Below are 17590 nucleotides of genomic sequence, written 5' to 3'. Positions count from 1 at the left end.
TACTCCTGCCAATGAGTTTGTTTCCTATGTGATTCTCCACATAACTCTTTATTTTATTTTATTTTTTGAGCTGGAGTCTTGCTTTGTCGCCCAGGCTGGAGTGCAGTGGTGTGAGTTCACTGCAACCTCTGCCTCTTGAGTTCAAGCGATTCTCCTGCCTCAGCCTCTCGAGGAGCTGGGCTTACAGGGACCCACCACCACTCCCCAGCTACTTTTTGTATTTTTAGTAGAGATGGAGTTTCACCATGTTGGCCAGGCTGGTCTCAAACTCCTGACTTCAAGTGATCTGTCCCTGTTGGCCTCCCAAAGTGCTGGGATTACAGGCATGAGCCACTGTGCCCAGCCCACACAACTCTTTACAATATAGAAATATGTATGATTTTCCCAGTTTTTATTTTGGAAATGTGTTGATTCCTAAAGCCCAACCTAAAATATCATCATTTTCAATACTTAAATATTAGCCCATCATTTTTTATCTTCAGATGTCTATCGTTGGAAGCCTATGTAAAAATGGTTGATGAGCCTATGGGTTGAACCACTGCGGAGAATAGAGTGATAGTCTTAGGGCATACTGTACTTTGCATGCTCCTCCTGGATGTAAAGAGTAAGACAGAGAATAGTAATAATCACCCATTCCAGAACTGGTTGTACAACATCACAAAAGCTTGTCCAGACTTATTAGCAAGTTGATAAAAAACTAGACTTCTTTCTAAGTAGTTATAATTTAGGCTATGGGATAGTTCTGTTATAATACATTTGTTTTAAAATATTCTGCTTCTTTTAAAAGTGAGTTGTATGTGTCTTTGTTGTAGGGACGTGCAATTTTTGCCAGTGGCAGTCCTTTTGATCCAGTCACTCTTCCAAATGGACAGACCCTATATCCTGGCCAAGGCAACAATTCCTATGTGTTCCCTGGAGTTGCTCTTGGTGTTGTGGCGTGTGGATTGAGGCACATCACTGATAAGATTTTCCTCACTACTGCTGAGGTATTGTAAAATCCTCTAAGTTTACCAAGGGTTTAAAATACCAAGTGTGCTCAGCCTAGGTTGTCTAATGTTTTCTTTATCTAGCATCTCAGCTTACTCTCTGAAAGAAGTAAAGTCTGAAGAAGAGGAAATCTTTCCCAGTGGAGAATAAGGGGTGGGTAGCATGTTCCTACTGACTCACAAACAAAAGGTTCTTCTTCAGTAGACATTAGAAAAATTGTGTTTTTGATTTCTTAAGAGGAACATTTTTGTGTCTTCACACATCAGATCAAGTTCTGTGACAGTGATGAGACAATTAAAAATATTGTTTCCAGGGCTGTATGTGGTAGCTCATGCCCGTAATTCCAGCACTCTGGGAGGCTGAGGCAGGTGGATCACTTGAGCCCAGGAGTTCTAGGCCAGCTTGGCCAACATGGTGAAACTTCATCTCTACTAAAAATACAAACATTAGCCGGGCGTGGTGGTGCATGCCTGTGATCCCCCGACCCAAGAGGCTGAGGCAGGGGAACTGCTTGAACCTAGGAGGCGGAGGTTGCAGTGAGCTGAGATCACGCTACTGCACTGCATCCTGGGCTACAGAGCTAGACTGTTACCTTAAAAAAGCAGAAAAAAGAATTGTTTCCAAATGATGATTAAGTGGTAAATATTTCCCTGTTGAGAAATATACAGTGCTTAATAATGAATGGCATTTTGAAGGTTTAAAGTGGAAGTCTGATATGGTATAGTGAACATGTTTATCACTCAGGGTTCAGTACAGGAAACAGAAACCACCCTAGTATTTAAGCGGAAGTTAAATCAAAATAGGAAATTAGTTGTTTATAAAATCATTAAAAGAATAGGAGAAGTGAGCTCTATCTGGGCCTTGAGGAAAGATTCTCAGAACATCACAAAGCAGGCCCACTGGGGAATCTTGTACTGTCATGAACTGTGAAAGATCTGAAATTTTACTCTACTTGCAAGCTAACAAGTTAGCCACAATTTCATAGATATTGACAGAAAACATGAAACTTTTAGGTCAGAGACAAAGGGCTTTGATACTTCCTAGCACAAGAGATATCATGAGCTGTATGTTCCTATCAGCTTCCCTCCCCATCCCAAGCCTCAGCAGGATGATACAGTGATTGGGCATATATTTGTAATCATGAGCTTTTGGTAATCGGAATGTTCATCAGGTTGATATATTTTCAGATTTGAACAGGTTACCATTTGTGGATGAGAAACTTGAGTGAATTTCTTCTCTTACGATTAAACCTTTGCAGCTGAACTGATCCAAAGAACTTGATTGATAATCAAATATTTTTATCCTGCAAATATTCTTTCCATTGTGAAGAGGAACCCCAAGAATATAGACAAAGATTCTTATGTTACTGATGTGATCTAAAGGAACATAATATTGGTGGCTAGCGCCTGGCGTCATTCTATGAGAACAGATGCTTGGAAGCAACAATGTACTCCTGTCGTTTTCTTCACTGTATTAAAAAGCGTTCCAGCTGATGTCTCAGGTTTTCTTTAACTCAGAAAATCTTGTTAAACATAAATGGATGTCTGATTACTAAGAGAGCTTGTAAAAGTTGTTTTTGCATTAAGGAAAATGTAATCATTGTCTTTTAGAATAGCCACATCAGAGTTTTGGTTATTTGTAGTAGTCAGTGTTTTCTTTCCTAAATAACTCCAGCACCCTCTAGTGACAAATTCCATGAAAAATATTTTCAATTTACTCTCCAAGAAAAGTAATAATCACTACCCAAAAACAGTTTGAAGGAAAAAAAAAAAATGTGGTGTTATCAACATACCACATCACTAATTCTTATCATAGCTAGTGATCTCTCTGGCTGTATCTTTTGGCCTTTCTACTGGTTTTCTCTTAGGCTTCAACACAATATTCTGTTTTTATATCATCTCAATTATGTCCCCACTCATTATTTTCTTTGTCTCCTTTTCATCTCCCTCTTAAGAGGTTTTTTTCTAGTGTTCATTTTTTGTTAGCAGTTTTTTCTTCTCTTTTTCTTATGCTTTCGAAGATCTCATTCATTCATTTATTTCTGTTATCTTCATTCTAGCAGTGGCCAAATCTGTGTATCTCTATTCTCATCTTTTTCCGTATCTCCAGTTGCCTGTTGGGTAATTCCACAGACACGCCCTGCTGTGTCCTTAAACACAACATTCTGAAAGCCTTACTTATCTTTCCTCACTCCCAGCATTCACATTTTTATTAGTGATACCCCCTTTCCAAGCAGGCAGCAAAGCTTAGAAGCTTGACATTCTTTTCAGTCTCCCTCATCCCATAGCCTTCAAACACACCATGCATATGTATGCCTGTGTAACTGCTTTATCTCTTATCCTGCCTGGAAAGACCTGAGAATTATTCTCCAATGAGCTAAGCTTGTCCTTTATGGTGCTGCTTAAATCCCACCACATCCTGGGATCTTTTTGTGACAAGTCTAGCTCATCTTGATCTTTCTCCTTAGTCATGGCTGTCTTTATTACACACTTTGACATTTAATTTTATTTCTGGTTATGATACACTCGTGAGAGCTTCCTATTGTAAAAGATTAGGTGTTGCCTTTATAACTAAATTGTAGATTATCGTTGTTTTTTTTTTTCTTTTGAGACGGAGTCTCGCTCTGTCACCAGGCTGGAGTGCAGTGGTGTGATCTTGGCCCACTGCAACCTCCAGCTCCCTGGTTCAAGCAATTCTCCTGCCTCAGCCTCCCAATTATCTGGGATTAAAGGCACATGCCACCACACCCAGCTAATGTTTGTATTTTTAGTAGAGACGGGGTTTCACCATGTTGGCCAGACTGGTCTCGATCTCTTGACCTTGTGATCTGCCCGTCTTGGCCTCCCACGGTGCTGGGATTACAGGTATGAGCTACCGTGCCCGGCCTGTAGATTATCTTTTTTAAAGACAGAGAGTCTTCCATATACTTCTTTTAAAACTTCAGTAGCATCTAGCACAATGCTAGGCACAAAGCAGAAAATTAGTAAATACTTTCTGAATAGGATTAAATAGAACTACTCATGTATCTTAGCAAGAAGAATAAATACAATACCACAGACATTCACTACCAGATGGCCCCAAAAAGAAGAAAAGTACTTCTTGTCTACATTATATTTTGTAGTTAACAAGAGTAATATGTAGGAGATATATCTGAATTTTTTGTTTTGCAACCACAAATTTAATAACTGTTAGAATTATTGTCAAAATACTAGTTGGATCTCTTATGGAACTGGAAATGTCATGGGTTAGTACCAATCTCAAAGAATATTTCTGGACATTTTTATATCATGAAGGGGTTTTTGGCTTTCCTGGCACTGTAGACAGTCTTCTGGACCTCTAGTGATCAGCCCTTCTGTCCCTGTGTGGTCTATAGTGTATCCTGGGAATAGACCCCTCACCTCCTGTTCATACCTGGGAGACAAATCTCAGCCTCCTATCTTCACACCACTCCTCCTGAATCATGGGCTGGTGTCTTCTCATCTGCCCTGCTCCCCTCCTTTCTGATATCTTCTCAGAGGACCCTTTAGATAATCATCATGGACAATAGTATCTAGAGGAACCTTTTCCTTGCTTAAGATAATTGGAAATCCAACTGCCATAACAATGTCAGAACAAAATAGAGAGAGATTATTTTAAATTAGCCACAATGTCATTAGAGAGAGACAACCAAAGCACATCAAAGGCAGCAAAGTTTTTTAATAAATGATTTAATTAATGAGAGCCAGGCTAGGACTCTTGTATGCCCCCTCCTTTTCCCCCTAGAATCAATTCCTTACATTTAGTGCATCTCCCCATGGTCACCTGTTTGCTACTTGATTTTCTTTCACAATTCTTTGGCTCCTTCTTTGTTTGACAGTCACACATGGAGAGTAAGGATTCAGAATGATTCTTCTTTACTTGGCTATCCTGTGACTGTCTTCAGTCTCTTTAGAATAACATTTGTGACCGGGCGCGGTGGCTCAAGCCTGTAATCCCAGCACTTTGGGAGGCCGAGGCGGGTGGATCATGAGGTCAGGAGATCGAGACTATACTGGCTAACATGGTGAAACCCCGTCTCTACTAAAAATACAAAAAAAAAAAAAAAAACTAGCTGGGCGTGGTGGCAGGCGCCTGTAGTCCCAGCTACTTGGGAGGCTGAGGCGGGAGAATGGCGTGAACCCAGGAGGCGGAGCTTGCAGTGAGCCGAGATCGCGCCACTGCACTCCAGCCTGGGAGACACAGCGAGACTCCATCTCAAAAAAAAATAAATAAATAAATAAAGAATAACATTTGTGTGGCATCCTAGAGAAGAAACAATGACATTGAATGCCAGCAGTGTGCAGGTGGTTATGGGTGGAATACACATATTGTGTCGTATAAATAGTTGAAACAACTTGAAGTTGATTCGTTATAGAACTTGCCCCCAAATCAAATAGCTAACAATCTATACACTGTAGAACCAGATCTGACACCAAAAGTTATTTTGCTTCCATTTGGCTATGTGGGCTGCCTATTAGTTCTGTTTTAAAACAAAATAACTGGCCAGGCATGGTGGCTCACGTCTGTAATCCCAGCACTTTGGAAGGCCGAGGCAGGTGGATCGCTTGAGCTCAGGAGTTTGAGACCAGCCTGGCCAACATGGTGAAACCCTGTCTCTGCTAAAAAATACACACACACACACAAAATAAATAAATAAAAAATAAAATTAGCTGGGCATGATGGCACACCCCTGTAGTCTCAGCTACTCAGGAGTCTGAGGCGGAGAATCACCCAAGCCCAGGGAGACGGAGGGTTGCAGTGAGCCAAAACCATGCCACTGCATTCCAGCCTAGGCAATCTGAGTGAGAGCCTGTTCCACATACATACATACATACGTAAAACAAAATAGCTAGGTTTCATTGAATACTTTTCTGACAGACACTGTGGTAAATTGTTTGCTGGCATTTATTTAATCCTTATGAATTAGGAACTATTATTAGTCCTATATTACTGATGATAAAACCTAGGCCTAAAAAGGTTAATTAATTTGCCCAAATGCAAACAGATAGTAATTGATGGAATTAGAATTCAAACATAGGTCTACCTCACACCAGAGCCTGAGCTTTCAACCACCATGCTCTGACATCTTTGTAACATTGTGCTATTCATTTTTTTTCTATCCAATTAAATAACGCTACCTGACACCCAGAAAAGTTGTTGCTTAACATCTAAGAAACTGTTATTTAAATCTGCCACATCTCCTTTGCAGAACAAGAATTAACAAAAATTTTTAAAAGTTTCAATTCAGTGGAGCAATTAATATAAAATGGTTTTATTTTGCCCCAGTTATTGTTTTAAATCATTCTCCACCAGCTCTCCCTCTTGTTTCTCTTAGTGACATTTTGATAAGAGCCCATAACTTTCAGTTCACCCATTCTTTTAATATTCTTTTAATTAAATACCTAACATATGCTAGGTATTATTCTGAGTGCTGGGAATATATCAGTGAACAATAATTAAACATCTGTGCAGTTCAAAATGTTATATCCAATTCAAATGTCCTGTGCTCTCCTTGCAGTAGGAGAGGCCTGCAGTAGCAGGTAGAGAAAACCCATCTGTTCTTTCACTCTTTCTCTGATGCTAGCACTTTGAGCAATTTGTGGGTAAATGTTTGGCTCGACTCTGAGAAACCTCCTCCCTCTTTTTGTTAAGGCCTACTTCTTAAATGTGTTGGAGACAAGAAGGAAGAGCATGGAAAAGGGCAAACATCTCTTTTATTAACTCAATTATTAACTCCTCTAATCCTCTCTTGCAAGGTCTAAATCTGGCCCTCTGATGTAGGATGTCTGGCTTCAGCTTAGCTTCCTTATACTTCTTCAGGTCTCCAGGGATGCAGGGGCCACCGCTGCTGTGGCCACTTGACCTTGGAAACTCATGTACCCATACCAGATCCACTGATGGGAATGCAGACAGCTTACAGCCACCCTGTCTGTCTGGCTCTCCCTTTCCCATTCTCTTCTCTGCTTAAGTACACATATCTATAACTGCTCAAGCTGAGTAGGGGAACACAATGCCCCCAAGTCTTTCCTTGAGGACACCATCAGCCTTTAAGAAGGAGTAGCATGCACCAAGAAGAGGCGAGGAAAAAGCCACTACATTACCCAGTAGGCCAAACCATGGTTCCAGCAAATTTCCCTGCCTCTCACCAGCTCAGTCTTCTGGAAGGGGATGGCTGTGGTTGTGAGGTTGGCAGGGCTGATTCCACTTCTGAGCTAGATGGCAAGCCCCACTTATTTGGTGACTTCCTGATAGTGTGGAATAGTTAATGTCTCTTTGTCCTAAAATTTGGGACCCTCACCACTTCTAGGGCAAACATCCTATTAAAAAGGCAAGAAATTAATGAGTTAAATGATGAGTTTATTATAAAATTGTGGTCAACACTCTACAATTATATGTTATAATATTTTGTATAATATATAGAGCAATACTAATCAAACAAATAGTTATACTAGTAACTTTACCTCCCTCTCCCTTCCCCCATCTTACCTCTGCCTAATTGTCCCTGGTCAGAAGTCCTTAGTCACTGATAGGATTTAACTCCAGACTCCTTTTTTGGCATTGATAATGCTCCAGTCCTTATTTCTGTACCCAGACCCTCTGTTCCCCCAGGTCAGCACACTTGGGTGTGCTGAGTCCAGCTCACACACATCTCTGCCTTTGGTCTCTGGTGTGTTTTTGTTTGTTTGTTTGTTTGTTTTTTTGTTTTTGTGTGTTTTTATTTTTTTGTCTGGAATGCCTACCTGCTTTCTGTTTGTCTAACTCCAGGCTTTCTTGTAGGTTTGCTTTTCAAGCCACTGTGCACTATGAGGCCTTCCAGAACTGCTCTTTCTTGGGATTTCTTAGCACCCATATTTCACCTTTAGCCTAAGCCGTCTTCTCTTTCAGCGTTCTCTTTTTCTTCCCATACTCTGTTTCACTAAATTATACATCTCTCAAGGACAATAACACTTTGTTTTAGCTTCTCTGTAGTGTTATGCTTGTTCAGTTCATATATATTTGCTGATGGCAAAAAATAATATTTTGGAAATAATTTCATGATTTAAAAATCTAAAAGATATTAAGATATACTGAAAAATAAATATTTGATTATTTAAAATGTTACAAAAGAGGAAGGTTTCATACTCCCTCTCTGCAACCACATTTTCATGGAACAAAGGCCCAGGTATAAACTGTTTTAGATTTGCCCCCATCTAGAAATTTAATCAAAGTCTTAGAACTGGAGAGAACATCAGGGTTACTGAGTCTCCCTCTATGCCTTAGGTTTCAATACAAAATTTATCACTGTTTGATTTGGAACTAGGGAATGGTTTGGGGACAGCAAATATTGAGGCTAATTAGGTGATTTAGATAATCCAGAGTCTGTGTAAAATTAAAATCCTACTTGTAGTGAGACTCTGAACTAGCTTTCTCAGCCTTTTGCTCTACCTCCTGCACAAGAATATGACTCAGAGTTGGGAGTAATGGTGTGCTCAACCTCGGATAGCTGTCCTCCTCTGCTTTTAAGAATCCATTTTCATTACTCTATCATCTGCCTCTTTCTTTCTTTTCTTTTCCCTTGTTCCCCTAATGTATCAGTTGGAAAGTATCTAGCATTTCATGGTACAATAGAAAAGGAAGTGGACTAAAAGGAAACCTAGATTCTATTCCCATCTTTTTCACCAATTGTGTGATCTCACACCTCTCTGGGCTTAGTTTCTTTGTTGATAGAAGTGGGGACGAAATTAGATAATCATATTAATGTAACTGGTTTTTGTATGGACCATTATATGTAACCATTTACTTAGTTATTTGCATACCTGCCACATTGTATCGTGTGAAGTATCAACACTTTTTTTCTTTCTTTTTTTTCATAAGGTTATAGCTCAGCAAGTGTCAGATAAACACTTGGAAGAGGGTCGGCTTTATCCTCCTTTGAATACCATTAGAGATGTTTCTCTGAAAATTGCAGAAAAGGTAAAACCACCCTTGTTCAAGCTTCATTATTTTTCCTTCCTTCTCTTGCTAAATATGCATTTTTAAATGTTAAAAATCTGCTTCCTTGAAATGTATATCTGTATCACCTCACTATGTCAGAAGTCAGAGAAATGAGGCACATTGACACTGTAGAACTTAGGAGCTACATTTGCTCCTCAGAGAAGAATGGAAATATTGAGCTGAATAATTAATTTCCCTCTCTACCATTGTTTTTTCTTCTAAAATTTAAATAATTCATTAGGGGTTTCTGTCAGCCAGATTTCTCCCACTTCACCTTTTTAAAGTTATTCTTTTCTATATCACATTAGTCATAATTACCAAAATATTACAGATATGGTAGAGTAACATTTAGACCTTGAACCACCATCCATATCCATGTCACTATGATATATGGCATCATAAATGACAGATCACAACTGATAATACTGGGTGGAAGGCAAAATAAAGAGGGCAAAGAACTTGAAAGCCGTTGGGGTGGCAGATGAGCTGCTGAAGGAGTTTGCCAAGAAGAACCCAAAGACAGAGAAATTTTCTGTAACTAAACTGGAAGATAAGTGAACTTTTTTTTTTACAGTGTAATTGTATTAGTTTTCTTGGGCTGGGATAACTACATACCACTGTTATGTAGTAACTATTTTTAAGTATTTAAGCCACAGACTGTGAGGCTTAAACAACAGAAAACTGTTTTCTCATAATTCTGGGAGCTGGAAGTCTAAGAAAAAGATGTCCGCAGGTTTGGTTTCCTCTGAGGCCTCCCTCCTTGGCCGGCAGATGGCTGCCCTCTTTCTGTGTCCCCGTGTGGCCTTTTCTCTGTGTGTGTACACCCTTGTGTGTCCAAATTTCCCCTTCTCATAAGGACACCTGTCAAACTGGATTATAGACCATTCTAATGGTCTCATTTTAACTTAATAGTCTCCTTAAAGGTCGTATTTCTAAATACACTCACATTCTGAGGTACTAGTGGTTGGGGCTTCAACAATGAATTTGGGGTGGGAGGAACACAATTTAGCCATGACAGTAGTTACATGTTTAAATTGGTGTTTCTCTACCTCAGTGTTGTGGACATTTTGGGTCAGTAAGAGTCGTGGGGCTGTCCTGGGCATTGTACAGTCTTTAGCAGCATTCCTGGCCTCTGCCCACTAGATGTCAGTAGCATCTGCTCAGTTGTATCAACCAAAGCTGTTTCCAGACATTGCCAGGCATCCCCTTGGGGGCCAGATTGCTCACGATTGAAAATCACTAGCTTAAGCTATTAGCAAGTTATCTGAACAACACCATTTAAGAGTCACATATCATTATTTATCTTGTTGACTGAAGGTAGAGTCTTAGAAAAAGAAGTAATTCTCCAAAAACCTTTACATAATAATGTGCTTGGTTATCTATTTATGAAAAAGTATGTTCATATATTCTACTAATATGTATCTGCTAATTTTTAAGTAGTTTAAATTATTAATATACTGAATAGCATATCATCATTTTAAGTTCATTTTAGAGATTTAAATGCAAAGGAGTTAGCTTATGATTTTAGCTTATGATTTTAGTTAGCAAGGGACAGCAAGGGAGTGCCAAAAGATTCAGATATCACACCTAGAATAATGGAAGAATACAGAGTGCATACACAGAAACTGGGAAATTAGAACAAAGAACCAACCAACTTCAGAGAGGAAGATATGTAAGTGGACTGCAAGTTTGAGGTATCAATGGCACATTCAAATGTACCATTTTATCAAGTAGATAGAAATGACTGAAACTTAAAGAAAGGCTAGATTAAAGACCTGGGCATCTTCTGCATGTGGTAACTGGTGAATGTCTAGGAATGGATGGAGTTGCCAAGAAAGCAAGTATGGAAAGGAAAGAAAAATGAGGATAGAATATAGTTTATTATTCTGTCTAGAAGACAGAAGAAAGATGCCAGTTCAGAAGAGAAGTGGTCAGGATTTTAAGAAGAGACTCCAAACTGAGCATGTCAAGAATTAGGAAAGAGATAACTTCAGAATGGGAGTGGAAATTGTGACCAACACAGCCAAATCCTGGAGAGAAAAACTGATGCAGACTTTTATTTGGTACTTAACAAGTTATCAGAGACTTTTACAAAAGAAATTTCAAGATGTAGAAGAGGTTCAGAAGTCAGAGAATTAGGAAAGCAATAAAAGACAAGCCACTCTATCAGAGAGTTTGGCATTGACAGGACAGAGAAAGTGAAGATTTCACTGAGAGACGGGGTTATTTCTATGGTATATCTGGGAGCAGAAAGAGGAGATGAATTTCCACATAGTCTATGTCAGTAATGAAACAATGTGTTTTGTTATAAAATTAACATAGCCATCTTAAACAGGCCCAAGGGATCTTTTTGGGGTGATGAAAATATTCTAAAACTGAATGTGGTGATATGGTTGCACAGCTCAGTAAATGTACAAAAATAATTTAGTTGTACACTTAAAATGCTTGAATTTTGAGTGAATTATATCTCAACAAATCTGTTTAAAAAGTAATAATACCACATTATAGGCACTTTGGAAAACAAATAGAGAAAAGGAAAATAATCAATATCCTACTTTTCTAATGTAAGCATTAGTTTTTCCTGTGTTTGTTTTGTGTCTTTCATTTGTTTATTTTCTAACATTATTATAATTATAAAGTAAGTATACATATTGTTTCCTGCTTTTTCATAGACATTTCATAATACAGCACTGTATTCATAACCTTAATTGTTCATAAATGCATAGTTTTACATTGAGATGAGATACTTAATCATTCTAATATTTTTTGAAATCAGACTTATCAAAATAAGTCAGTCATATAAATATTATTTTAAGAACTGGTGTGAATTAGACTGGGCATGGTTGCTCATACCTGTAATCCCAGCACTTCGGGAGGCCAAGGCAGGTGGATCACCTCAGGTCAGGACTTTGAGACCAGCCTGGCCAACATGGCGAAACTCCTCTTCTAAAAAAGTACAAAAATTAGCCGGGTGTAGTGGTGGGAGCCTGTTATCCCAACTACTTGGGAGGCTGAGGCAGGAGAATTGCTTGGTTTTTGTTTTGGTTTTGGTTTGTTTTGTTTTTGAGATGGAGTTTCACTCTTGTTGCCCAGGCTGGAGTACAACGGTGTGATCTTGGCTCACGGCAAACTCTGTCTCCTGGGTTCAAGTTATTCGCCTGCCTCAGTCTCCCGAGTAGCTGGGGTTCCAGGCGTGCACCACCATGCCTGACTAATTTTGTATCTTTAGTAGAGATGGGGTTTCTCCATGTTGGTCAGGCTGGTCTTGAACTTCTGACCTCAGGTGATCCACCTACCTCGGCCTCCCAAAGTGCTGGGATTACAGGCATGAGCCACTGCGCCCAGCCGGAGAATCGCTTGAACCCGGGAGAAGGAGGTTGCAGTGAGCTGAGATCATGCCACTGCACTCCAACCTGGGTGACAGAGTAAGACTCCATCTCAAAAACAAACAAACAAACAAAAACTGGTGTGAATTAAATAGTATATATGAAGCGATTAATTTTGATGAGGAGAATCCATTTAAGAAAGTAGGGAAAAAGAAGATGTATGAAGGTACTGAGGAGATAGTTTGAGTTGGTCAAAAGGGAAATTAAGATCATTTTCTCTGAGTAGTTGAAATTTTCTCCTGCGATATGATGTGATGATGTGATTCTCCAGTGAGTGATGAGAGTCAAATGGAAACTTGAAGACGTGGGAAGGTTTAGAATTGCTTTTTGGGAACCACGAGAGGAAGTTTTAAGAAAAGAGAGAAAAAAGTATAATGTGCAGACTAGAAAAAAACATAGCACCACAAAAAGTTTACTGCATGGTTCTAGGATGCACAGCCACAAAAGGAGAAAGCCAGCTCTGAGGGGTCCCCAGACAAGGGACTAGAATTATGCATGAAACATAGGACATGATGACAGGAGATTCTGTGACACTGGCAAAGAGTGCTGATCCTGACTGTGGTGTCCAGATGATTAGCTGAGCAGGATCACGAGACCCTGGGGTACAGGAAGAGATTTTGTAGGAGGCTGTGGTCAGAATAAGGATTCTTGAAAATTCAAGGTTCAAGTTTAGCAGGACTAGTTAGATATTTATTTCAAGTTAATTGTCAGTTAGGTCATGACAATACTTTGAACACTGGCTTCTCTGAGAAGTCCAGATGTGATAGTATTTGAATTAGTCTCACCTATTCACACTTTCTTTAGTTGCTGGTGTCATTTTTCTATCTCACTATATGATTTATAATTGCATTTTCATCTTACATCTTCATTGCTTATATGTGCTTTTATTATAAAACACTTAACGTTTTTGCAAACATAAGATATACAGTGCTTTTGAAATGGATACAAACTTCCACTCACATGGGCTCACCATTATCTGTATTTATTAAAATAATTAATATTCTTTTCTTATATCTAGATTGTGAAAGACGCATACCAAGAAAAGACAGCCACAGTTTATCCCGAACCTCAAAACAAAGAAGCATTTGTCCGCTCCCAGATGTACAGTACTGATTATGACCAGATTCTACCTGATTGTTATTCTTGGCCTGAAGAGGTCCAGAAAATACAGACCAAAGTTGACCAGTAGGATAATAACAAACGTTTCTAACTCTATTAATGAGGTCTTTAAACCTTTCATAATTTTTAAAGGTTGGAATCTTTTATAATGACTGATAAAATGCTTAGATTAAGATTTTACTTTAACAGTCTAAAAATTGATAGAAGAATAACGATATAAATTGGGATAAACATCACATGAGACAATTTTGCTTCACTTTGCCTTCTGGTTATTTACGGTTTCTATCTGAATTATTCTGCCTACATTCTCTTTAAAAGCTATTGTACCTACTACTGAGATACTCATCGTTTTTATACAGGAAGCTAATGGGAAGACCAAAATTAGTAATAAATTGATATAACCAACATTAAAACCCATAATTATTTTGTTGACCATTTTGTTAAAATCTACTTTTCAAAAAAAAAAAAAAAAGGTAGAAATGAATCTAGGCATAGGCGAACTTTTGCTAAGCAGAAATAACATTACTTTGTTGCCTAGAGAAAGATAACTTCTCAGGTATTTTTATTCCAGTCCTAGATCATACATGTTCTTTTGTGCAACCGAATTTTAACACTTCTAAGAAAGAGAAAGATCACTGCTGTTTACAATGCCTTGTACAGCCTTACATTTTAATATTTTTTTGTCATTGTTACATCTCATAGAGTAAAGCTCTTATTACCTTGATCCTGAGTCAGAAATCCCACCTGAAAGCACCTTTTTTTCCCCTTGATCAAGCATCCTATCCTTCAGCTACCATACTGTTGCTACAAGGACTTTGTGGACTGTGGCCCCTGTCCAGAGGTTGGCACCTTCAGTTCAGCACAGCCTGAACAGTGAGAAGGTCTGAAAGGAGAGTATATAGTTAAGATCCTTGAGAAAGGGCTGCCTGAGGAACTGACCTCTTAAAGATCTCAGGAGTCAGACAATTTAGGTTCCTACTGGAGTTACCTGCCAGAATGGCCTCTTAATTAACTCAGGTAACTAAGAACTAACTGTGTTATAATCATCTCACTTTTCCCTGAATTTGGAGAAAGTATTATAATTAAGTTCCCAGTATCAGAAATTGTCCTTACATAAGATTAAAATATCTTGATGACCAATACCATTCTATGAGAAAGAGTAGTTATATGCCCAGGCTGTATTAATTCACTTCAGAAACTAATGTTTGAAGTAATGGAAAAAATTTTAAGTTATAAAACTAAGGTGCAATGACATTTGCTATTTATTTGTAGAATTATTTGAAGAATTTTGTTTTCGAAGTAATGCTTTAAGGAGTATAAGATGTTCAAGATAAATTATACTATAAAATGATTTTATTGAAAGTTGAAGGTTACACATATTGTTTTAGGTATAAGCAGAAGAGGTTAAGGTATTTCTAAAGGTAACTTATAGTCAAGAGTTTCCTCAAAATAGTTATTTGGAGAAGAATCAGAATGTTTAGGTATTTCTTGTCTGTTTCTATGTTGTCTTATAGCTCTAACTAAATGTGTTTACCTATGCAAAAGATTTATTAAAGCATAGAAAAGGTGAATGAATAAAATATAAAATAATTGTCCTTTTTTCTTAAAATGTTACATTGTAATGCTGGGTCTTGGGGTCATATGATTATGTATGATGAATTTCTAAAATATTCTAATAACTGCTAATTTCAGTAGGAACATCATTCATTCAAAACATATGTGGTTGGGCACAGTGGCTCACGCCTGTAATCCTAGCACTTTGGGAATGTGAGATGGGCAGATCACCTGAGGTCAGGAGTTCAAGACTAGCCTGGCCAACGTGGTGAAACCCTGTCTCTACTAAAAACTACAAAAATTAGCTGGGCTTGATGGCTCATGTCTGTCATCCAGCTACTTGGGAGGCTGAGGCATGAGAATCGCTTGAACTGGACATTGCAGTCAACCAAGATTGTGGTACTGCACTCCAGCCTGGGGGACGGAGTAACCCTCTGTCTCAGGAAGAAAAAAAACAAAAACAAAACAAAACAAAACAAAATATGTAATCACGTATTCTGAATACTGTGATATGTGAGCCACTTCCTTGTCCTCAGGGAAAGATAATGAAATAAGCATTAGATAGTTACTTACTAAGTGTCAAGTATCCCACATACATTATTTTAATGTAGTCTCCTCACTTTCCTTATGAAGTTGATATTTTAAGTAACTGGTCAAGTCCACAGAACTAATAAATGAAGAAAGTAAGCTTTATATCCATGTTCATCTTTCTTTATAGTTTGTTCTCCTTTCCCTAGGCTACAGTCTAGAACAGCACTGTCCCATGTGTAATTTTAAATTTTGTAGTAGCTTCATTAAAAAAAGACACAGGTGGAATTCATGGTATTAATATATTTTTTTAAACCAATATATCCAAAATATTATCACTTCAACATGTAATCGACATAAAATTATTAAGATAGTTTATTTTGTTCATACTGTCTTCAATGTCCAGCACGTATTTTACACTTACATTTTAATTCAGTTCAGACTAGCCACAGGTCTCAGTAGCTACATCTGGCGAGTGACACCGTATTGGACAGTGCAGGTTTAGAAGAGACAGTTATATACCAATAGCTGTAAGACTGCATCTCCATGAGAGAAGTGAAGTAGAAGTCTGAGGGAAATGTTTACTCAAAAATATTTTGGTAAATAATGCCTCAATAAAGTAGATAAAAAACTAATTTGCGCCAGCCTGTCTTCATAAGCCAGCCATGCATATTAGGAAGGGAGCACAGCCCCAGAACAAGAAAATTATTTAACAATTTTTTATAGAACGCTCACTTCGCTATTAACCAAAGAAATGTAAAATGCTACTGGAGCACACATGGAACAAATAAATTATATAGTGAGAAGGAGATGTCAGGGAAGAGGATATAACAACATTAATGTTAAGAAAATTAGACAAAAAGAAAAATGGAAAAAAACAGATAACTTTATCACAAAAACAGAAGAATTAAATGTACATTCTAAATGTAAAAAATAAATTATCTGAAATTAAGAATTCATCAGACAGATGGCTTAACGCTGACTAGAGGTCATAGAGGAAAGGATTAATGACCTCAAAGGCAGGTCGTTAGAAATTACCTACATTTTTTTAACTTTTATCTTAGGTTTGGACTTACATGCAAAGGTCATTATATAGGTAAACTTGTGTCATGGGGGGTTTGTTGTATGGATTATTTCATCACCCAGGTATTAAGCCTAGTACCCAGTAGTTACTCTTTCTGCTTCTCTCCCACCTCCCGCCCTCCACTGTCAAATAGACCTCAATGTCTGTTGTTCCCTTCTTTGTGTTCATGAGTTCTCATCATTTAGCTCCCACTTATAAGTGAAGATATGTGGTATTTGGTTTTCTGTTCCTGTGCTAGTTTGCTAAGGAAAATAGCCTCCAGCTCCATCCCTGTTCCCACAAAAGACATGTTCTCATTCTTTTTTTATGCTGCATAGTATTCTATGGAGTTCATCTAACACCTTCTCTTTATCTGATCTGGCATTAATGGGCATTTAGGTTGATTCCATGTCTTTGGTATTGTGAATAGTGTTGCAGTGAGCATTTGAGTGTGTGTGTGTGTGTCTTTATGGTAGAATGATTTATATTCCTCTGGGTATATACCCAGTAATAGGATTACTGGGTTGAATGGCAGTTCTACTTTTAGCTCTTTGAGGAATCGCCATACTGCTTTCTACAATCGTTGAACTAATTTGCACTCTCACCAACAGTGTGTAAGTGTTCCCTTTTCTCCACAACCTTGCCAACACTTGTTTGTTTGTTTGACTTTTTAATAATAGCCAGAATGTCACGAAGCCATTCTGACTGGTGTCACAATGAAATGGTATCTCATTATGGTTTTTGATTTGCATTTCTTTAACGATCAGTGATATTGAGCCTTTTTTCATGTTTGTTGGCTGCACATATGTCTTCTTTTGAAAAGAGCCTGTTCATGTCCTTTACCCACTTTTTAATAGGGTTGTTTTTTTCTTGTGATTTTGTTTAAGGTCCATATAGATGCTGGATATTAGACCTTTGTCAGATGCAAGTTTGCAAATATTTTCTCCCATTCCGTAGGTTG

The 17590-nt window shown here is 38.2% G+C and overlaps 1 protein-coding gene across 2 annotated transcripts in view; it reads left to right on the top strand.

The window, feature by feature from the left end:
* ME1 (malic enzyme 1) overlaps window positions 1–15064 on the top strand; it is a 240954-nt gene extending 225890 nt beyond the window's left edge. The window contains exons 11-13 of one of the 2 annotated variants that reach the window (XM_025382567.1): window positions 813–986; window positions 8860–8958; window positions 13384–15064. In XM_025382567.1, the coding sequence (XP_025238352.1) occupies window positions 813–986; window positions 8860–8958; window positions 13384–13554 (444 nt within the window). In that variant the 3' untranslated portion in view covers window positions 13555–15064. The remainder of the gene's footprint in view (window positions 1–812; window positions 987–8859; window positions 8959–13383) is intronic. The other variant, XM_025382566.1, reaches the window with a different exon arrangement.
* The last annotated feature ends 2526 nt before the right edge of the window (window positions 15065–17590 follow it).

The sequence above is a fragment of the Theropithecus gelada genome, chromosome 4, assembly GCF_003255815.1.
Source record: "Theropithecus gelada isolate Dixy chromosome 4, Tgel_1.0, whole genome shotgun sequence".
Lineage (NCBI taxonomy): Eukaryota > Metazoa > Chordata > Mammalia > Primates > Cercopithecidae > Theropithecus > Theropithecus gelada.
Note: the sequence above shows the minus strand (reverse complement) of the source record. Positions and strands in the feature narration are given on the sequence as shown.